The 24,089-nt window shown below is 39.4% G+C and overlaps 1 protein-coding gene across 1 annotated transcript in view; it reads right to left on the minus strand.

Annotated features, from left to right (window-relative positions):
- Window positions 1-296: 296 nt before the first annotated feature.
- The window catches only part of NTF3 (neurotrophin 3), a 52,394-nt gene continuing 28,601 nt past the window's right edge, over window positions 297-24,089 (minus strand). The window contains exon 2 of the mRNA XM_010132523.1: window positions 297-1,334. Within this exon, the coding sequence (XP_010130825.1) occupies window positions 540-1,334 (795 nt within the window). The 3' untranslated portion in view covers window positions 297-539. The remainder of the gene's footprint in view (window positions 1,335-24,089) is intronic.

Here is a 24,089-nt window from a genome sequence, read left to right on the forward strand (position 1 = left end):
TAAATGGTCATGTCACTGGCAAAACTGGCATAATACACAGAAATTGTATTTTATGGATACTTAAGGTCTGTAATGTTGACATCATCTGCACACTACAACACTCATTTTGGTCCATTTTTCTTTCAGCAGTGAGGAGTCAACACCGCATCCAATTAAATGTGAATATATAGAGCGGGGAATATAAATATGTACACAACTCTTGACATTGATCCAATTTTTAACAAGTTTACTAAGTGACAGTCACCAGCTTGACAATACTGAATGAAAAATACTGATTTTACACAGATTTTACAGTAAGGTTATGGTATGCTGCCAACAAGCAGTGTCACAAACACAGTCTAAAAACCCCCGAGTTGCCCACAGCAGAGGCACACACTCTTTGCTCTTGTTTATTGAGAAGGAAAGCTTATATACTGTAGATTTGCTGAAGTTTAATAAATAAGGTCAACTTATAATATATAAAACAATATAAACATTTATATGCTACATGCATATCGTATAATTTAAAGTAATAATTTATATAGCAAAGAGATGCAGGATTATGTTCTTCCAATTTTCCTTGACAATGCGCACACACAGGAGGTGTCTATTCTTATCCACCTCCAGCCTATCAGTTTGTTATTTTCTGAAGTCAGTGCTCTAACATAAGTTTGGGATGTTTTGCATTGGGAGTTCCAGTGCTTGTCATCAATGCCGCGGCAGCCGTTTTTCACAGGCTTGGCTTCTTTACACCTTGTTTCATAAAAGTATTGCTTAACGGGAGAGTTGCCTGTTTTAATTTCTCCCAGAACAGTTACCTGATGTCCTCTAATGTCTATTGCAGACGATTTGTCTGTCACCCATAAACTTTCACTGTCACAAACGGAATATTCCCCTCGGTGACTCTTGTGCTCCGCGTACCTTTTCCGCCGGGAGGTTCTGTTCACCACCACCGAGTTTCCAATATAATCCTCCATGAGGTACAGAGGTGGTGGTTCCAGTGGTGTGTTGTCACTCAGGAGTACTCTGGGAGAGTTGTAGCGTCTCTGCTGCCTTAAGAGGTCTCTATCCATTGAGATAACTGGCTGGAAGTCTGATTTCACATTTTCATCTCCATCCACATCTTGCTGAGTTTCTGCTTTCTGCACCATGTTTTGATAGTTTTCCTTAACATCTACCATCTGCTTAGAGAGCTTGTTTTTCAAAATGTCTGCCTGAATGAGTTTAATAATAAGAGAATTTATTGAATCTTCTGGCAAACTCCTTTGATCCATGTTGGTAGACTGGATGCCACGAAGATAAGCGAGAAATATCACATAAAACAAGATGGACATCACCTTATTCACCTGTAAGATCTGCAAAGAAACAGAAAGTCAACATAAAACCAATTAAATAGAGAAATTAACTAGAAGCTGTAAACATGAAAATTCAGGTCTTTTTTTTTATATATATAATGTCTGCACTTTATAGGTACAGAAAGGCTATGTGTTTCTTTGAAGATAGTATTTCGTTACACTTTACAGGGAGTGCAACTGTTTTCTGACTATTTTTTTCAGTGTATCATCTAGATTTCATTCACTTTTCAGAGTGGTTTAGTTTCAAAATTGCAAGATTATACAGAGTAACAGACCATCTAATGGTGTAAAACTAGGAAGTTCTGACTCTTCTAAGTGTTGTCAAGTTTTGTATGTTGAGATCTCTTGGACCCATCAAATTCCTCTTCTTCAAATGTCTTGTTTTTAACTTAACCCTAAAGGCATTAACATACAGTGGGAAATAAATATCGTATTTCAACAGCTCGCTCGCTCTGTATCTCTGGTGCTGTAAAGGAAACTATTCTTAAAGGAAAAGTATGCAGCCAAGCAGCAAAATGGGGTTTCTTATATTTTGAACTTTGTAAAGTAGCGGTTACGCTTCTCTAATACAAGTGGAAATTCAGATGAATCCACACACCATTTTGTATCTGTTGTTTGCAGGGTTGGGGATCATTTTTTTCCTGTTGTTTTTAATGAAGTTCCTTCATTACATTTATATAAAGTGGAATAAAATGGGCAGTAGTTAGAAATATTGAAAGACAGATGGAAGACATCTCTCCTCCTGCCCCACACACTACCTCCTGCAAAATGGAAGAATCATGTTCAAAAAGATCAATATTAACTCAAGATCAAGATTTTGGAAACTGGGCCTAAAAATGTACTTCTTCTCTGCACTGTACTTTGCCAAATCCTGCTCTATATGAATTCCTGTAGTGTCCTTGTAATTCTAGCTTCTGAGCATCTTCTAGAAATTCCTGTAATTTCCTTTTAAAGCTTTCTGTCGTGCCATTTGTGTAGTTGAGAACTGTGAGCATCCATTTGAGGAAGTGGTTTTTTACCTTGCAGATACCTGTGTATTTTGTATTTGCACTTCTATTTGAATGAAATTAACTTTCAAAGTAGAATACTAAATAGTGGGAACAAACCAATAATTTTGAAGCACAACGATTTTATGAAATTGTTGCACAAGTAGTGGAATGAAGGAGAAAATATTAAACTCATGTTAAAGTACTCTCACATGATGTGGTAAACCCTGCTTCTTGTACTGCTTCAAGTGACTCAGAACAGGCTTGCACTGCAAGCACATCCACCACACATCAGAAGAGTAGCACCCTGGGATGAATGCACAGAACATGGAACAGCTGGAGTTGGAAGGATCCTCAGGAAATCATCTAATCCAATCACTGCTCAAAACAGGGTCAGCAAAAGCAGCTTGCAGAGGGCTGTGCCCAGTCAGGTTTTGAATATCTCTATGGATGGAGACTCTACAAGACCTACAGGCAACCTGTTCCAGTGTTTGACCACCCTCACATTAAAAAAAAAAAAATCTTATGTTTTGGTAGTATATCCTGTATCTCAGTTTGTGCTCGTTGCCTCTTGTCCTTTCATGGGACACACCTGGCTCCATATTTTTACTCTCTCCCATCAGGTGTTTCTACACTTCGATAAGACCCTTCTGAACTTTCATTTCTCCAAGCTGAACAGCCTCAGCTCTCAACTTATCCTGATATGGCAGATGCCCTACTTCCTTAATCATCCTCACGGACTCACTCCTGTATGTCCATATCACTTTTGTACTGGGGAGACCAGAAATGTGCACAGCACTCCAGAGGTGGCATAACCAGTGCTGAGCTGAAGGGCAAGATCCCCTCCCTGACCTGCTGGTGACATTCTGGGTACTCTACATTTTTCCCGAAATAAAATGTGGAAACAACAGACCTCTTGAACAGAAAAATTTCCCCTTCAAAAATCCACCATTTTCTGTTTAAAAAGGCAAACCATCTTCTGCTTAAGAAGGCAAAGAAAAAAAAGAAGAAAGTTTTACTCTATTCACTCTAAGTAAAATTCCTTTTAACAACAGTGAGTCCCCACTTCATAGTTTGGAACTGCAGCAAAATCAGAGCTACCCTCTGTGGACGTGTGATCTGTCCTTTTATGGACAAGAAATGTGTTTTCTCCATTCTCAGTTTGTCACAGTATGAGTTCACCTAAATCTTGACTGTTGCTTGCAGCAATGTTATGCTTTGGAAAAAAAAAATTCTAAGATTTTCAGTTACCATACAACTACTGTCATAACTAAATAAATACTAACATAATGTAGATGAATCTTGTAGTCAAGACTGCTGTTTAAATAGACTCTTCCTGTGCAATTGGGTCTTCCCTCGGTAAATGATTTGCTTTTAAAAGCAGTAAAAATATTATGAAACAGATGTCATTTAGCAGATTTCTTACAGGACTCAGAAGAGCGAACCCACACACAGTATGACATACACGTCCATAGGATGGTGAGCAAAGCTCTGACAATGCTCAGCTCAAGAGCTGAAAGCATTATTCATGCCAACATGCAGCTGCATGTAATCACTGGTCTGCTTACTTTCAAAGCTAAGTGGCACTAGCAAAATACACAAGTTGGAGCAGGTGATGAGGTGAGAAAAGTAAGACTGGAGTTCCTGCAGACTTTTTTTAATGTCATGCTGCACACAAAAAGGAAGGGCTAGGATCCTCAGAATTACAACAGTTCACATAAGCTGTTTTTCTTGTCCGTGGAGGAATCCTGTTAATGGAAAAAATATTTAAGAGTATTTTTCTGAACTTGATAAAAAATGTCTTGTGGATTTGGTGGGAAGGATGTTAAACTACTCTGAAATTTCACTTTATTTGTGCTTGGCAAATTATTTGCTGCAAAAGTAAAAATGTTTCAGAACTAGTCTTTAAATTTTCCTGAAATGTTTTAGGGTGTAAAATTTGGAAAGAAAATGCAAATGCATTTTCTGAAAATTGCATTCAAGAAAATTGAAAGTTGCATTCAAGAAAATGCAACTCACGGTTGGTGAGTTTACAGTTTTCAGGAAGTTCCTCCAAGGCAGGAGGTTCATAAGCGGCATGTTCAGAAATTCCAGGCCATGACTCAAAATTGTCAGGCTGTCCCTGAAGTCCAGCACTTCACTATATGCCTAAGATGCTCTTCTAGGTAGGAGAAACGGAGGTTACTGGGAAACTGCAGCTGGTTTATGGCCTTGGCTCTATTTTGAGTATAAGACACTTTGAAAGTGTATTGGTTTATAGAGCTGGGCAGTATTGGTTTTGATGAATGGCTCTTGGCCCAAAACAGGGTTTTGCGCCTGTCTAAATTGAAGATAATTTGCAATTTGTACCTTTTTGTTTATGTTGGTAAATTGATAAAAAGGAAAGGAAATTGCAAAACATTAAAGTGTTTGTTTTCATGTTTTCAAAGGAAATCATTCTGATGTTTCTGGACATATTTCAAAAGTTACACAATGCTCTTCACAAAACAGAAGAGAGTGCCTACTCAGTATAGCCCAGTGAATAAATTATCTATAGAGCCTTGCATTCCGAGAGGCAGGATTTCAAGAGGTATCCTGTCTAAGACTGACCAAACTTGCAGGCTCCTGGGGCTCAGGCTTATATGGACCTTAGCAGAACATACGTCAGCACAAGTAGCAACAGCTCCTTCTTCAGCTTTTTGGAGAATGGTATAAAAATCCCCCAAGAGTTTAGTCCTTCACTTGAATTTTTCGGTTCCCTCATAATTTAAATTATTCTTTTCAGGTAGAAATGCAGATTTAGTCAAGCCAAACTTTTTCTAGTTAGCTGCTGATTGTGAGATATTTTCGATGTTCTTCAAGTTGCTTCTTAAAATTTTCCGGATGTAAATCCCTGAAAAGGTTCATTTTAGCTGTCTTTGTGTACTGTTTGAGATCAAGTAATTGTAATGAATGGTCCTAGAAATGGATACAATCCTGTTTAGACTCCTACAGGAATTACAAACTCAATCACTGTATTTGAGGCCTGGATCTAGGTCCCAAATAGGCAAAGGCAAGCATTACCACGGTGACCTCAGAATAAAATCACAGGCCATAAGCATGATGGGCTTCAGTGTCAGCTGAAGTAATGTTATGAGGTATAAAGAGAGGAGACCATAGTCAGTGAGTGCTTTCACTTCATTTTTTCCTGATATCTGATTGTGTTAGAGTATTAATGCTGGTATCTGAGCTTCTGTTTCCATGAGCTGTCAGCTGTGACACACAGACAAGTCAACACTAATGTGTGTGATGACACAGGACTTAAATGGGTCTTCAATATATGTTGGATATAAAACACATCCATTTGAACCAGTATCATCTCACCATGTAGTATCTACTGCATACCTCTCCTAGAAGCCATCAGGTTGTAGAACAGTTTAGATAGCGTAAATCCGGAAGAACTGATCCAGCACATCGAAAGGCATCCCTTGTTGACCTATTAGTTTATGGCAGACTCATCATTTGACTGGGGACTCAATAATATGACTGGTTGTAATTGTAGACTACTTATCTCAATTTGCACCTGTGCCAAGAGAGTGGGCAGCTATCTAGGGTGGGCATTAATAGCCTATCATGGTCTTGTTGCTGGGATATCCACCCTGTTTTCTGTCTCTCTCCTCCTGTATCACCAAATTCCTTTTCTGTTCCATACCTTGGGAGTCCTGCAAGGACTGCTGACATATTCCAGAAAGCTGTTTTTCCTGATCCACTGAGGAGCTTTGGACCAGCTCTGCTATCATGTTGTACTGTTCTGTGTGCCTTTGCAGATGTTGGGATGCACCACTGATGTGTTGAGCTCTTGCTAGAGTAATTAAAAGGAGGGTGGGAAGAACACAGCTCTCAAATCAGCTTTTAACTGCACTTGGAAAACGCTCTGCTATGTGCAATTTAAAAAAGCACTAGACATCAAAGTAGGAAGCCATGTTACTCTCTTTGAGTTGTGGTAGTGGCCCCTTATTCGGGTAATAACCTGGTTTTCAAAAGTGATTGCAAACATGGCACCAGGAGCAAAGAAGATGCTTAAAGGAACAAGGAGTAAAACTAAGTGACAATTAGGCATTATGAATGGTCCCTAGGATTTGTAGGAGCCCGTATGATAGAATAGCAGGAAAACCAGTACATCCTGGTTAGCTGTTAATTTGCACTGCACAAGTTTGACTTAGAGATTGCTGACATTTGTGGCAAGGTGGGTAAAAGCAAACACCATAGTAAAGAAAAGCTCATGCACTGCAAAGTTTTTTGATCTTTCAACTGCAGCTTAGTTTTACTCAATTTTAATGGTTTGTATTCCCGCCTATCACTGAGGCATTAGCAGGATGTTAATGCTGTCTAATCTAAATATCTCAGGGAAAGCCTGTATTTAGGAGAAGTAAATAAGCATACCCATTGCTTTCCTCAATAAATTAAATCCCCAGTAGACTCTGGCAAATTACTTTCTGCTCTTTTCAGACTCAGCACTTTACATAGTGTTGGAAAGCTTTGTTCAGTTTTGTTACATTCTTGGTGATTTTGAAAAAGAATTTGTATTGCTTTATTTTGGTCAGTTGGTGAACAGTCTACACAGTTGAAGAGCAAAGTGCCATTTAATATGTTCTGTGAAAATGATGAAATCTTAGTGCTGAGAGATACTGCCTAAGTATTTACTTTGAAGACATTGCTAAGAGGAACTGGAATAGAAGGAAGAGCAACTGGTGAATTTTACATTCAACATTCTAATACTTAACATGATTTATCTAAGTCAGCTTGAAGTATTTGGCACTTTCTGAAAAATTTAAAAGCAGCTTTTGTTCTTCAGACTGAGCAACTAATGATCATTTGTGGTGGCTGGCAGTTTATTCAGGCTTTTGCCAAAGATGACAGTATAATTATTCTCATTGCTTGCTAAGCACTGTTTTCACAAACTCACAGCAAGCAACAAGTAGCAGAATGCCCTGTTAGTTCCCTCATCTCACTACGTTGAGAAGACATGCAGGCCTTCTTCTCTGTGCTTAGTGGGACAGGTAAAAGGTACAGAACAAGGAAAATATCATTTCATTCTGAATATTCACAAAGATGGCAGTATCAAATAATTGCATATGAAAAATTGCACTGTATTTCAGAATAGTAATCTACTATTTGTACAATATGTGCCTGTAGAAGGATTTATTAAGGTAGATTGCTGTGGAGTCCTGAATGCCCCGAGAAATGTGATGATCCTCCTGAACATTTCCGCTTCTCAAGATATAAAAATTTCAACATATACGGACTGAAGATAAAGCTTTCACAAGAGCCAGACCCACCAAGATGCTGAAGAATTCAAAGGCAAAATCAAGTGGGACTGAGTTATGTCAGCTTTAAGGCGTTAACCATCCCATTCCTCAGGACCAACCAAATTGTAAGTCAGACTGAAGGAATTTGAAACAATTTCATTCCTCTTGCAAATGGGCTGGGGTGCAGCTATACACCATATCTGAGGACGAGGCTACAGAAGTTTCTTAATCTCTGCAGCAGGTCAGTTGCTTTTAATCACGAATTAGTCAAGGCCATTTACAAAAGAGAAGACACATCTGAGCACTAAGCCCCAATAGAATCCAGTGAATAGTATATACTTAATCTCTTGTGGAAATGGAGTTCAGCCCACTGAGTCACTGACATTTCCTCTTTAAATGACTGGCTGAGCAAAGCACAAGATGACAGTTGTTAACCCTAGTATGAAAAACTCATCTGCACTTCGAACTAATCTACAATACAATTTATGATTACCATTGTGTTCATGACTCTACTAGTCATTGAGGAAAACTTTCCTAACTGGTGACATCTTTCTGAGGGACATCTTTGCGATAATGCATCTGCTGTGAGGAGCAATATGTTTCCTGAACAGTTAAATGCGCTGTGTGGAACCATGGCAGTATCGGCTCATTTCAGACACAGCTGATTGCAATGGCATGTGTGTCTACATTTAATCTTTTCAAAAATATGTCTTTTTGGAGATAAAAATGTGATCACCTTGTACATACCTGCCCATTTCCAAGAGAAAGGTCAGGAGCAGTTCCTCTGTGCTTACCTCACTATTTGGAACAGCAGCTGCTTCTCACACCTTGCGCAAAGTTCATTCTGTTAGGTTTTGGCCCTGCACCTTCCTCCCCCGCCCCTGACTTCGTCTGAAGTTCAGGGCACTCGAGACCCCCCTGGAGGTCCCCAACATCCTCTAGCAATCCCATTGAGGGACTTGACTACTAATAATGTCCAGTACAACATCAACCATACTAGCTACATCCTTGGGTCTATAATCAATTGCAGAAGTAGGCAAGCTTTTCTCAGTCACAGCTAGGTCTTTTTCCATTTTAATTCCTTTCCTCACTCTCCTTTTTTGTGACATGATATTTACACCTGTCTATCTCTGCCCTGATTTCCATGATATAACTCTGCATTAACGAGTTGATTAATTAATATGCACATTGAGAAGGTCAGAACAAAGGTTTGGGACACACGATCCTAATTTCTCTGATTTGTTGGAAGAATTTAGCCAAGCCAAAATATCTGTTTATTACTTTCTACCTCTGCGAAGTAAGGAACTCTATGGAATGGTGCTGGGGTTTTATTATCCTAGATATATACCCTGACATCCTTTGCTTTCTCCCTCAGAGTGTTGGCTGTTGTTGCCCTAAGATACATGGGCAACTGAGAAAGAAAAAACTAAGAAAGCAAAAGTCAGGATTTCCCATCTCCACACAAAGCACAGGAGCATTGCAGTATGATGCTCGGCATGCTGTGTGGCAGATGTCTGTTTTGAGAGTAACAGGGTGTCTTAACAAATATACTTATTGTATAATAATAAACATTCTTAGTGTAAATCATCTTCTGTTTTCTTTTACCATTAAGCACCTATCTTGGTTAATACTAAAAAAGTAGGAGGCCTGCCGTTGTTCCCAATTTAAAGAGCAGAACATGGAATACACAGAAGTCAGATGATGTTCGCAAAGTCATACAGGTATTCTGCTGCAAGTTTGGGTTTTCATGGTGCCCTGGGTGTGTTAGGAAAGTCCATCTCTAATGGTGTATGGAAGTTTGATCAATGACAAGCATGAAATGCAAGGAAATAAAAGCAATGCCATCTGAGATGAGCAGTCAGACACATCTTAGTCATGACAAAGACTTACTCCATAGCTGGGTAAACAATCTCCTCAAAAGCTGAAGTATTTCTACATATTATTTATTCAGTAGCTTTGAAAACTGTCCAAATTAGAAAGAAATGTAAAGGTCACATCCTTAGGTAAATCAATAAATTCCAGTGACTTGACTAGACCTGTGCTAATTTTACAAAACCAGATTTGCCCAGAGCTTTGCACTTGCCTTTTTTCTTATATTTTTTTTTTGAGAAAGTATTTACAAACAGAAGATTAGAAAGCACCAGAACTAGATCATCATAGTGCATAATTTAGGCAGATAAACTGTCTCTGTGTTAGTTAATATTTTCATTGCTGTTTATAAATAGTGACAGGACCAAGCAGCAAGCAAGTTAAATTTGGAGCTGAATTTGGAGGGTATACCAACAGCAGTGAGCAAAGAGAAATAAAATCTCTGCTGGGGAGATGGAGACATAAAATACTGTCAGAATATTACAAAATGAAAGTCACAGTAGAAATTACAAGCTGGCATGCTGGGGGAATAGTGCTGTTCAGCAATGATATACAGAGGGGAAAAAAATTTAGAAAGGAGCAATACCTGAATAGATGCAGGAATGAACTAAAACTTTGGAAAGATACAGTATTTAATAAATCCAAATACCAAGGATTTGCATTACAGAGCTGGGAATGAATTGCAGCTTTTTGTAGTACAGCAGAAAAGCCGCAAAAGGTGCTTGAAAGTTGGACGGCATTGTCATGTGAAAAGAAAACTACAAAAGAGCAGCAAAAATTACTAGAAGGGTTGTATAACTGACCTTTGAGGAAATTGTCTTGAATGTGCAAGCTTTTGCTAAGAGCTGACAGAAAGGGCATGACAGAAAACCCCGTGCAAAGATCTGGAAAGTGTAAGCATCAGTGAAAGAGAGCATTCACTTTAGGGTGGGGCAAAGAAGTGCAATCAGGAAAAATGGGATTAAACTAAGGAAATGGAAGTTAGGCTGATCATCAAAAGCAGTTTTCAAGCTCTGCAAGATGTTTGTAACAAGCCCAAAGCCACACCAAAGCAGCCTGGTTTCGTGTTTCGTTGCAGCACTGAAACTCCATCTAAGTCTTTTTTTAAAACAGTTTGAGGATCCATTAACCTTTCAAGTCAACCTGGGCCTACTTTGGCTCAACCAGAGCTGATTAATTGTTTTGTATTAAAGTCAGGCAATAGTTGGAGTTCCTCTTATTTTCGTCAGACAGATGCTTTGAGGGCTTAAGCTCTCCATAATTAAAATCTTCCAGACGAAACTCACTTCTTTCACCTCCCCAGAGTTCGGGGGGTTCAAGCCTGGCCTCTGGATATATCAGTGGCATATTTGGTGTATCCTTCTGGAAAGAACCAGGGGAAGCCATGGAAAGAGTTATGGCGAAGTGGTCCACATTTCTAACAGATTGCCCTTTTTGTTCTATTTTTAAATGCAAGTGGTGGGTTTTCTCTAACTTGGTATCAAGGGGGGAAAGTAAAGCACCTCTCAGATTGCTATAATTTTGTCCCTCTCCTGCTAGGTTATGAAACAGCAACCCTCTAGAGATCCTGTAGGATCTGTAGGATCCTGTAGGATGTACTGATGTGTATTTACATTTATATTCTCAAGAGACAACTCATTTTGTAGAAAAAGAAAATCACATTAAAAAATTGAGATTTTTTAAAATGCAATTTTTTTAGTGTTTCTGATATTAGTTTACAAGGGAAACTGTTTCAAACTGTGATTTTTTCAGATCATTATTTTGCTGTATTTTACATTGAAAACAGAAGGGTTTCTATATTGTTTTTGTTCAGAAACTTCAAACTTCCATCTAATACCTTCCAATCTCTTTTTTCTTTTACGAAGTAAGGAACACGGTGAAATCAAGCAAGCAAACAGAAGGATCAGCACTGTTGCTTGAATGAGTTTCTCCCAAGCACTGGGTATGAGACTTGCTGCACCTCCACGCACGACGCACTGCCACTCTGGGTGTGCTTCACAGGACTGGGGCTGTAGCAAGCCATGGCATCAGAGATGGTGGAGAAGCCCCCTTTCCTTTCATCCAAAACTGCACCTGTGTTCGCTTTGCGAAAGTCCATGACTCTGAGTTTCTTTAAAGCTGTACAGAATTATATCCATGGCCAATTTGTGAATCAATGTCTGCTTTCTGAATTGTTTTGCCCTGTTCCTCAAAGGTTCATGAACCTCTAAATAGAAAAGTCCTGTTAGACTTGAAGGTGAGAAGTATCTGATTCAGACTTCTCAGGAACAGGACTCCAGGCCTGATCCAAATACTTTAAAACCACCAGTGGAACCTCAACGGATTCAGCTTGAATTGAACAGAGCTTTTGCACAGTAAGGGGTGCAGGGGAATGACACTGTGATTAGAGACAGTTGATGTGTGATCCTTATTTTATCATACCTGTAGCATGCAACTGAGTCATTTGCACCAGGACCATCATGAGTTGGCATTGCAGTTTATAATTAATACCTTTTTCGTGGTCTTTGCACGTGGTTGCTTGCTCACAAGCAGCTTAAAATTGTAGTTTTAAAGACATTCTCAGAGAAAACCAGTTTTTTACTTCTGATGTAACACAGGTAAGTGTTTTTAGGGGAAATGTAAGATTAGAAACTTGCTTTTTTTTTTTTGAAAAAAAAAAATGTAGGCCTTTGGATTAAAAAGAGCTTATATGCCTAAATCTTGTCTATTCTGATGAGCTGAATAAGCTGGCCTAATATGGGAGATCCCCTCTCCCAACAGCCTTGCTGTTTTACACTGTGAAACCACAACACTCTCCTGGAGCTGCTCCCAACTGCACTGTGAGACCCCTGAAACATTCTTACGAAGAAGAGCTCGCAAATACAATGTGTGCCCGTGAAAGACTTGCACTTTTCCTGCTTGCATCTGAATTTTTATAAAACCCATTGCCCATTCAAACAAAAAAGTCATTCTACTAATTGGCATTACTTTATAGCAAATTATTTACATGTAGGCCTATCCTGAGGGTAAAGACAGTTCCTGTAAATCTAGCTACTCCGCATTTTTAGCTTCTAAAAACTTGCCTGAAGTGGAACTCCGCTTGTCGGTCTCCTAGTTCATCAATGTTCATGTAGATAAAATTTCCTGTGTGCAGGAAAATGCAGTTTTCCAATTTTAACTCTCAGTTGACACTTTGCTGTGAGTTTGACTACATGTAGAGGTTAATGTGCAAGGATTATTTTGGTCCCCGTCTAGCAGCGTCTGATTTTTAATCAGACTGAAAAGTAGATTGCTCACAGGTTAAGCTCACGGTTGAACACACTGCTAAACTGCGTCCAAAGTGCCTGCCGATCTGTAGAAGTGAGCTTCCCTTCCAAAGTTAAAGCATGAGATCTGTGTTTTCCTATTGCACTAATGCAGGCACTGAACTTCTGCCAGGTCCAAAACTCATCTGAAAGCTGCCTTGGTTTTTGGAAACATGGTGCTTTTTCTTATCTTTCGATCCAGATGCCATTTTGGTTTTGATACAAAATGCCTCCCTCCTCTTCTTTGCCAAAAATCTTTGAAAGAAGAATTTTAGAACTGGGAGTACTTTAACACATGCTGTTTCTTGCCAGGCATGTGATCTCCAGATATTTGATAGACAATCAAGGTTTTAAACTGGGCATGGGAAGAGGACAAATGAGATGTACAGCAGCTGGCCTTGCCTCTCCTTATACAGTCAATAACTAGTATGACTTTTTAGAAAATCTCTTCTTACTGAAGAAATCCTGGTTATGAAAAATTGTATCTGTAGAATGGCAGGAATTAACTCTCGGGCTATGGGGATGAGAAATAGAAACAGTAACTTTCTAAACAGATTTTTGTTCAACTCCTGTCATATGCACACTTTACAGACTTCACGAAAGAACTCTACTGTCATCTCATCATGACAAAGGTTAGTTACATCATCAGATAAATGATTTGCAGGTTAGGTACAAGCTGCGGAGAGCTGCTGCAGGAGTTTACTCCTTTCGTAAGAGATCGGATGTTGACTGCTGTTAGAGACAAGAAATAATGCTTGAACACACAACCCTCACTGCAAGAGTGAATGATACGAGTGCATGAGAGCTAACAGAGAGTAAGAGAAGGCTGCTGAGAGCCTTGCTGCAGGCATGGCAATGCTGCAGCATGAAGACTTGTTTTGTAATTAAGAATACCTTTGGTGATCAAGTGTTTTTACCATTGTTTTTAGAAATTAAAGCCCAGACCGATTATGTGACTTTTGCAAGATTATGCGAGCCCAAGGTCCTGTGAGAAGAAAAGGGGAGAATGAGCATTTAGACCTTCCACTTGTGAGGTCTGGGCTGTGGTTGGTTCTACCCACTGGACCAGTCTCTTCCTTCAGATCTTCCCAACACTCTTCTGGCCCCAACCAAAGTCCATTGAGTCAGCTGGCCAAAATCAGAAGTACTTCCATGCCATATTTCTTCCTATTGAAGAGGTAGAAAAAGGAAACAGTCCTTACTCTAGTGAACTCAGAAGGAACTGGAAAGCAAGCAGAGGGAGAGAAAAGGATGTGGAAAACATTGCCAAAGGTGTCTATGGCTGACTTATGTAAAAGATCTCAGGTGCCTTGAGGGATTAAGAATAACTTGGAATCAGCCTTAAAATAGGAGTAGGCCAATGTAAATCGTCTGTAACAGTTCAGTAGTTTTCCCCAGGAACCAACAAAACAATTGAGAGAGATATTTTTAATTCTGCACGCAGGAAAAGCCTGTTCCTAGATTTCAATTTGCACAGTAGAAATCCCTGATTAAAAAGGAGCCAAAAGGAGCCAAATGCTGTTGTGCTTCAGGAAATGGGAGAATTAGGGATGCTTACTTTGGACAACGGTGTAACTTTACAGTATAGCCTATACATGGGGAGATGCACAGCTGCATCTCCCCAGGAACAGAGTACAGAATATATTGTGAGTCAGTCACAGTTCCTCCCTATCTTCCCTCCACCACCACACGCACTCCCTTTGCTCTGCTACAAGAGCCAATTACTTCATTTTTTTCTTTTTTTTCCCATTTTTTTTTTCTTTTGTGGAGCAATTTACTCTCCCATGCTTCCAGCCAGCTACTTTGGCTAGCATAAGAGGAATGGGGTGAAGCTTGGGATCCCTGCAATTCTGTCACCTTAACATCCCTTCTCCACCCACTTCCTCTCAGGAGGGAGTATTGGGTGAGCAGCCCCTGCTCTCCTTGCTTCACTGAACAGAATTTCATTGAGCAGAGTTTCATTGAACAAGCTGAACTTGAACAGTCATGAGAGCAAAGCCAGGGGGAGAAGGAGGGACACTCCTTCCCTCTTATTATCCTGTCTGACTAGGTACTGGGACTGGCAATGTGCGGTAAGTTTAACCTAACGAATGTATTCTGTGCAGATTCCAAGTTAAAGGCTCGTGTTATAATGTCACAGGATATTACCAGTGCTAGAAAATGGGGGAGCATGTTCACTGAAACCTGTGAAAGACCAGCATCTTTCTAACCTGATCTCAGTCTGTTACTAGAAAATATGGAAGGGAGCCCACTGCAAAAACAAAACAAAGCAATCACATCCTCAGGAACTTTTGGGAGGCAAACATATGGGGAAACTCTTTACTGAAGGTGAGAGGTCAGTCAACATCTTGGGATAACTGGATATAAAGGGGATAATAAGTTCTCAGGCCTTTTTGGCAGTGGAAAGACAAAGAGCTTTGCTGAGCTACGAGCAGGAGTAAAGGGATTTTCCAATGGAAGGCGACTTCTCCTGTGTCTGGCATGATAGGAAGCTTACACATATTCTGGAAATACCTCTGGTGCTCTCCCAGAAAAAGGCAAAAGTGCACACATACCTCACTTCTGTCCCGTGCTCCCATCATCTTACCCTAAACCTACAACTCTGGGCTGAAAGCACATCAAGCCTCCGAAATATCTTCCTTGACCTTGTCGTGAGGGCCTCTTTCCTGTTAGCATAGGTACGGGGTTACACTTTCTGATTCCAAACTTTCAGTATAGCTTTGATTAAGCTGTAGGTGAGTGGAAAGCAGAAGACAACCTGTCAGGGCAAAACTGGGGGATTCAGATCATCTGGCCTATGGGACTCAAGTGCATGTGCAGAGGTCAGATTTACAAACCAAATACTGTGCTAGAGTTATTTAGAAAAGACAAAACACATATTTTGGGACTGCTAGGAACGAACGAAAATTGCAAAGAACATTTATTCCCATTTTAGATTATTAAGTGGTATTATACTTGGAGAGAATTCTGTATATGCAACTCTTAAAAATTAAAGCGTGAGGCCAAATTCTGCTTTTGGTCACGCAGAGAGCAAGCGACTGTAGACTGAGTTGCATACAACTGAGGTCATAATCTGGCATAGCGTCTGAGCTGGCTCAGTTTTCTATGAAGCTGATGTCAATAATGGTAAGCTGTTATGAAGAAATACAACAGGGAATCGGTCAGGTGTCAATGCTCACAATTAACAAGATTCCGAATAAACTTGAAGAATTAAAGAAACAATGCTGTGTTTTGTGATTAAGTTGCTTGTTTAGACTTAAAATAGCTCTGTCGACTTGAGTGGTGCTACTTCAGATATACCATGGTACGATTTAGGAGGAAATATGACTCTGTCTTTGGAAGATCTTTCCAAGTCAGATCTCTTACAAAAATACAGGAAGGAAGCATATGGAACTTTCTGAACAACAAGGTGGTAAAACCAAGCTATCTTCTTGTCCTCTTTTCTATGTTCTATGAACAAGCTGAAACTAAGATCTTAATTTCTCAAAATTCGTTCTTTGCCCTTAAATTTGGGGAAAATATGAGTCTATGCTCTGAAACTTGGAGTCATTCGTTTTGCTGGTTCAGATGGCCTACATCTACATGAAAGGAAGAAAATAACATTACTACAGAAAAGTCTGTCTACACTGTAATAAAAGAAATACCTTAAAATGCTAGTATAATTCCACAAAATTTCACTGCCCTCTTCCTAACCTGCAAGTTTTGGTAGCAGAAATGAAAGCTTTATTCACAATATAAAGCAAGTGGTCTCTCAATTTTATTTGTTTCTTACTGAAGAGAAATTTTCATACCACGATAAGGTCTTAGGTTCAAAATTTGAAATTAAAGTTCTGGATTAATTATCAATATTTTCTTTCAATTTCAGTTCCAAAACCCCAGAGTCACATTAAGGGATTTAAAACCCTGGTGTCACTGAGGGTTAACTTTAAATCCTTTCCAGTGTGCTCGCTGAAGGCAAATATCCATCCTGCCTATCTGTGCTGAGTTGTCTAAAAGGTATGCTTTGTGTTAGGTAGGTAAATCTGCACCACTGTGAATTAACCATTTGGAGGCAGTGACTGAAGTCTGGTTTCTCCTACAGGCTGAAAAGTTTTAGATGAGAGTTTGCAATTTTGGCCCGTTTTCAGCTTTTCTCTTTTTCTACTTAGTTTCGTCCTTGCATCAGTCTTAAAACATTTACACTGCAGGATGACGCTCAATATACAGTAATCAAAAAGCACTGTACCTCTTTATCCCAATATGTAATGCAGGAGGCAGTCTCTGAGATACCTAGCAGGGAGGATGAGTAAGAACTTGTTCAAGGAACTCAGGCACAGCAAATTATCCCATGGATGGTTCTGGCAACTGCTTGCTGGTGTCTAATTCTAGACAGACTATGCCATGAGAACATTTTCAGGACATGAAGTTTTTCCAGATATGCAAAAAGAAGTAAAATGTCCATTTTGTACTAAAAAAGTGTTCATAAAACTCCTAATGAAAGCAGAAGAGAATACAAGGAATGAAGATTTTAAACCGTTACATATTGAAGGAAAATATATAGCTGTTAACATTTTATTCGCTCTTGTCCTGTGTGTTCTGGGAAGGCAAAATTGCAGCCCTTCTAATGAAAACAAACCAAAATTAATCCCACAAACACCTCAGATCGGAAGGGGGAAAGAAGAAGAAATAATGCTTATTATAACTTCCCTTCAGCATTCAGATAAAGGTTGACTACCCTAAATAAATACATAAATAAATAGGAATTGTATTTCTTTTGAAGTTTCCATGGTTGGAAATTTCCTTATGCAGTTCCCTGTTGTTTTATTTCTTGAAAACACTCATGCTCCTTGCTTTAGTTACTCTTTAGGGTAACATGTTCCATATGTCACATAGCCTTTATATGAAATAGTTTAGATTAAATTCTCCTTTCATCCTCGTGACCTAATTTTAAGGTCTTACTGCTGTGGAGGACTAATCTGGGTCAGTTTGATCAGACCTCCCTATTTTATAAATGTCATTTAACTCACCACAATTTTTTTTCCCTTTCCATAACAATAAGCCCAACCAAGTCTTTCTTTGTAAGTGTTGCTATTATAATCTCCCTCAAATTCTAGGTCTAATTGAATAGTGCTCTCCGACTCAGTTCATTATTTTACTACTTGCTTTCATTCAAGCGGATTTTTTAAAGTAATGCAACACAGAAGCCCCTTTTTTCTTGGTTGCTATTCTCTGGAATAGATGCCAAAGAGGATTTATATTTTTTTTCTTTGTTAACAGTGGCTTCCCAAGTATTTTTCTATGCATTGCGTACAACAGAAATTCCTTCCTGGGCAAATACTTCCTTTGATACTTTTTTCATGGAATCAGTTGCATTTAGCATCTTCACAAGCATTATTTTCTTTATGACTTCAGTTTTCTATGAAAGGAATGTATGCATTTAAAAATTGTCAAGAATGTTCAGTTCACTAGCTAATTCAAAAATATTCACTGTGGACTCCTGATGTTCCCTGTGCCTCGCCGCTTTCTCTAACACTAATTTATGCTGGGGGAAACTCCAGTGCAGCTGATACAATTAAGCTTGTGCAAACCAAGCACAAGTGACAAAAGAGGGGCCTCGTCACTTTCTGATTTTGTTCTCCCAATATTCACATTCTTCAGATATTCAAATCTATAATCCTGACACAATGTCTTTTCAGTAGTTTAATCTGCTTGTTATCAGTTTAGGTTCTGCTTGTTCTACTGGTGGATAAAAAAAGCAAATAAATGGTTTTAAAATGGACTATATAGAAAATTGGTACCGATTCAGCTATGAAATTTTGACCCAGCCTATCTCAAAGATCCATTGTTTTACAGCAGGATCAGTCAGGGACTGCGCTACTTCCTCTTGCCTTCAACACAACCATATGGGCAGAAGAATCTCTGAGTCTGTCCTGGATTTTCACCCCGTTAGCCTGCTTTGCCTGTGAAAGGTAGATACATCTTTACACGATCACGCTTATGGTGGTTGTTGACTGCAAGAAGTACTGGGTGAATGGAGCCAATGTAGCAAACATTTACCTATAGGCCCAGGCAGATCTACACTACTTCCCTCCTCCTCCCCATCCCTGTTCTACCCCACCCCCCCTTTTTTTCTTTTTTTAATAAAAATCTTTGTCCTACTAGCTCTACCTGTTCAGCACTGACACAGACACGCTGATGCGAAGTCCTTGTGTTGTATAGCTAATGCTTGGGAAAGGGCACAGCTCTGTTGGTAGCTAAATCCGTTTTCTTGTCATGTGCTGTCATCCCATTAGAGAGCTTTGTTGGCATAGGCAACTGGCAGAATCGTGGCTCTAGACAACCCCTTCTGTTCTCCTCAACTTTATAAAACTTGCGATTTGGTATCTTCATAGTATTTACTTTCATAGTATTTACTTTCATAGTATTCCCACGAAGCTGAGCTGTGCTCCAATAGTTCCTGGTTTGCAGGTGAAAAACTGTCTGACAAAGAGGCAAGCTGACTTGCCTGAGGTCTGCAGGATGCCTGTGGTGTGTCAGGGAGCTGGGCTGAAATGAGCCAATGTAGAGTAGTAGCCAGAGCAGCTTTGGGGTTTGGACCTGCTGAGATATTGCACATTGAGCTCGCAATGGCTAAAATCAGTCTGCAATGGTACCGTCCCTTGAGTAGTGTCAGTAATGATGTTTGTGTTACTATAGCTCAGCGTCTTGTGGTTGGATGCACTGGTCTCCTTAAAAGCCAAAGTGAAACTGAAACTCCTGCAGCAGTAGGGATGCTCTTAGCTTTTTATGCTGCCTGGAGTGTCTGGAATCAAAGTCTCCAAGTTTTTCTCTCTTGGCTGGACTTCCCTCAGTGGGAGCACTAACACAGCACTCCTGTCTTTTATTTCTGGCTATCTGTTCCCAGGACCTCTGTAAAAGCCAAACACCTTAAAATACTCTCTTGTCAATGGCCACATTCAAAACTTGTTGGGAGGGACTTATGAACACAGATGGTATTACTAATAATCACAATAAGCCTCATGTATTACAGAGATTGTGGAAAATTGCTGAAGATGAGCTATGGGTTGATAATACATGAAGAAACACTTCTGGTATTTGTCCCATTATAATTTTTGTAGCCTCTGAGTCTCTCTGGGTCTCTCTCTAGCACACAATTCTTATTTCATTCTCTCTGCCACGACCCCAGTCCCTCCTGATGTCTTCTCCACCAGTAGTCCTGAGCAACAGTGTAAAACATTACTTTCTGTCTCTCTGCAGAATGGCTTCTGGAGGGAGAGATGGCAGCTGCAAAACACAGGCCTTTCTTCTCATGTTGGTAAACTCCAGAGAGCTCCTGAAAACTTTAGCTCAGGTGGGCAAAGAAGGCCAGGGGCTGAATGCAGAGAATTAAGCAAATTAGCAGGGAATAATTGAATATTATGCCTCTACTCCAGTTCTTGAGCTGATACATAGTCCATCAGAGCTCTGCAAAGCTGATACGGTGTTATTTAAGGTGTACAAAAAAAATAGTATTAGAATCTTAGTTACGCGTATTGGATTTTTTCTGGTATTGAGAGAATAGCGGTCTGATATCTCCTCAAACATGATTTCAGATGCAACACTAGTGTTGAGGAATCGTATAATTCTTGCATTTGAGTGCAAATTGACTCTCTGGCATAAATAAAGATCAAGAAACCAAAGTTCGTGTCAGTATCTCAATTTCGAACTTACTATGCCATGGTACAGAGATCCTGAGTTTTGATTTAGCACTTTCATTCCTGCTTGAATTTTGCAAGAATCAGAACCTGCATAAATTGCTTCTTCAGTATTTCTGTTCTTTATCATTATCTTGATTTCTTTCTATAGGATATTTAGTTCAAAGCCTGTCATGAACATCCGAGAAATTATCTCTCCACACTGAATAGAAAAGTCTACTGCAATGCTAACTTCCCTGTGTAAACTGCAGGACACTGACAGCCTGTGTAAGCCTAGGAAAAAAAAAAGCTTATTTCACTGACCAGTCTTCTTTAACATAAAGAAGAATAGAATTGCATTTGAAATCCAAGAAAATTTTTTAAAGTCACACCAAATCGAAGTTCGGTCACTTACTCTGCTGATGAGCAGAGTATAGGAAACTACCTTGGGTAGAATTGTACATGGAGAAGGAAACAAGATTAAACACATAGAACAAATAAATAAAGCAAGTGGTAACTTCTTTTTAAAGCTAAATCTTTGGATTGCAAACAATCAAAAATGCTTTAAATTGCTAGAGAATATTTCAATTACAAAGATGAAATGAAATGGAATTTGAAGTACTATTTAAAATTGAGAAGAGGAATCCCAAAAGCTGAGGGAGTCTCAAAGAGTTAAAAGCCATGAATTTGGCAAAGAAAAACATGAGTTCATGTCAAAGAGTTTACAAGCTGACCATCTGAAAATATCTTGGGTTCAACAGATCAAAACAGAGTGCTTGACTTGAACTTTAAAAGAAATAAACAAACAAAAAAATGTTTAGAAACACAAATTTTTTAATTGTTTGCAGAGAATAGGCTTTTCTTCCACACGTTTTGAATTTAATTGTTTGGATTTTTCTGATTCAAAACCTCTTCAGGAATTTAGGAAAACCGGGATATATATTGTTATGAAGGGAGAAACTCACCTTATTGCCAGGTACTGGCAAGTCAATGACTTGAAGGATAATATCATTACAGTGGGATCATAAGAACTAACAATATTGTCCAACCAGTGTGAGGGACAACTGTTTAAAAGCCTTGGAAGTCCTTTCTGTCTGGCAATACAGGCATCTGAATTTTGCCTATATGGCCAGATCTTCTGTAGTATAGCCTCACTGACTAGCGTCATAACTCTGGTTTGCATCACTGTGAGGATCTGTCCCTTAACTGACAATTTCCCAATGCTTTGTGAAATGATATCACTCAGTGAAAAAAACCAACAAACCTCAATTGTCAGTATATGTCATACAGGAACTGTTTCATGGTTTGATGCCAGTGCATTTTTTCACCAGTTCTGGGATTGACAAATTTCTTTCTTCATGAGAAATCTTAAAAAAATCTCCTTCTACCCATCTTTGCTTTCCTCCCAGCTGTCATCACTGTTACAATATGAGTAAGCAAAAATACATATTTACAAGTGCAGATTACTGCCATGTTTGGTGGTATAGAACTGCCTGAGGGCATGTCTGTGAGCTGAGTGTCCAGCTACATGTACAAATATACCCCCTTCTCTTGCCAGCCTTTCTGCTCCCCTACCTTGTTTTCTTAAGCCATGTGTTATACCTTTCCTGTTGACTCCTGAGCTTTGTGGGATGGAGACCGACATCATACTCTATGGGGTCTGTCAGATCTTGAGCATTAAGCGTGAGGGTCTTATCACTCCAAAGGAGGGAAGGCCAAACCTCCTGTCTTTATCACTGTTGTGGCCATTCTCCTGGATTAACTGAGGTCACTGAGCAGGAGAAACTTCATGTGCCTGCATTGCAGCTTAGTATTTCACCTCATGGGGTTGCATGGTTGTTGCATTACAAGAAGATTTTATTTTCAGCTGCAGTCTCGTGCTATGGCCCTTCTCCTGACTGGACATATGCCCATTGGACAATTCCAGAGCATCTTGGTTGCCTGCCAGCCCCAGATGCCAGAAGCATGTCCCTGCTTCCTCTCCCCTTACGTGATGAAGTCTGCAGGGTCTCATTCCCTGGAACTCAGAAAAGTTGCATCTTACACAGTCTTGGGGCAGTGAGGCCAGATCCTGACAAAGGCCTCCAGATGTTATTGCAATAGCAATAATAATTAAAAATCTACCACAGCTTAGTGACTAATGAAAATGTAAAATCTGGCTTTGCATACAATTAAAAAAACAAACATTCCAAACATCCACAGTCTTATCAGAACTAGGCTTCATCATCACGCAGATTGTATTTGTGGCATTCTGAATGCTCATGACTTCAAGTACTGCTGAGGCCAAATAAAAGTTGACAGTTCCCAGAAATTCTGCAGGATTTCTTCTCAGCGTTCAGCTAGTTAGAAAGGAGTGTGCAATGGTTAAGGTCGCTAACCTGTGTTCAGTTCCTAACTCCCCTGGGAATTGCCTTTATAAGTTTGGGAAAGACATTAAGAACTTGTTTACGCTGCTAAAATTAACTTCAGATTTTTACTGTAGCATTGCTGATGAACATGTAGCTGCCACACTGTTACGCAGTAAAGACAAAACATTAGTTTAAGTCTGAGATGTATTTGCTGAAGCTGACTCTCAGTAGCACAGCTGAATTTTTGTTTGCTTGTTTCATCTTCATTGCAGTTTTGACCTTGGCTAACTAGCGTGCGTTTAGTGGTTCTGAAATAAAAGAGTAATGCAGCTTTCTAAAGCTGTTTTTCAACCTGTGAAATGAGAATGATAGTACTAATCAAATTACACTCAATTACACTTTTGAGTACACTGTAAAAACAGAGATTTTCTAGTGGGAGCTAGATAATGATATTTCTAGGCACAGACCTGATAGGCTCATAATTAATGTAGATAGTGATTGAGCAGTCTGTAGTAAGTGCTTGGTAAAGGTGTGAACCCACTTAACCCTCATCTCCAGAGGGATGCTGACAGTGGGTTTTGCTAATGGTGTGATAGCTCATATATGTGGGATTTTTTTCTTTAAACCATAACACTGATTTTGCTAATAAGTTATCCAGACACTACTTTTTTGATTACAGATCCTTATTTAGATTTACATAAGGCCATGTAGAATTAATTTCGGCTAAATCAAAATGTCACTGTCTTAATTCTGAGTAGGTGTTTACATGACCATGAGTAAGCACTGGAAACAATGTATATTGATTCTTTTTTCATTATCAAAAATAAAATGTTTATGGTGATCATAATAATATCAGTGAAGTTTTCTTGTGGATCTGCACTTTCTACACATAGTGAAACCTCATAATGATGACATAGCCAAAATGTGAGTTCAAGAAAGAACACAATTTTGTTCAATTCCTTTCAGGGAGTCATCACCTCTAGAAAAAAAAAAGAGGAAAACCCAGCATCATTGGTAGGATTTTAAAACTTGTTTAAAGGTGCTCACTCCTTCATTGCCAGAAGTATTTTGGTGTCTTTGCAAGTCTCAGAATGGATTACTGAAGAGCTCTGTAACAGTCTGGAAAGTGCCAATAACTTTAGAGCCCCCACCTTTGATGGCCTTTGAAAAATGGCTCAACATTTTGAAAGAGTATAGATATTGGAGGAGTATTAACAAGGTGAGTGTTCTGCCTCTATGCTCTGCATCTACCATCTGGACAAGTCCTGCTACTGTGTTGTCTGACAAAGGCGCAGCTTTCCTGGAATCCGGAATTGATAAAAATAAGAATCTGATATGATATTCCCTAC

This window comes from Buceros rhinoceros, unplaced genomic scaffold (assembly GCF_000710305.1).
Source record: "Buceros rhinoceros silvestris isolate BGI_N320 unplaced genomic scaffold, ASM71030v1 scaffold3390, whole genome shotgun sequence".
Classification (NCBI taxonomy): domain Eukaryota; kingdom Metazoa; phylum Chordata; class Aves; order Bucerotiformes; family Bucerotidae; genus Buceros; species Buceros rhinoceros.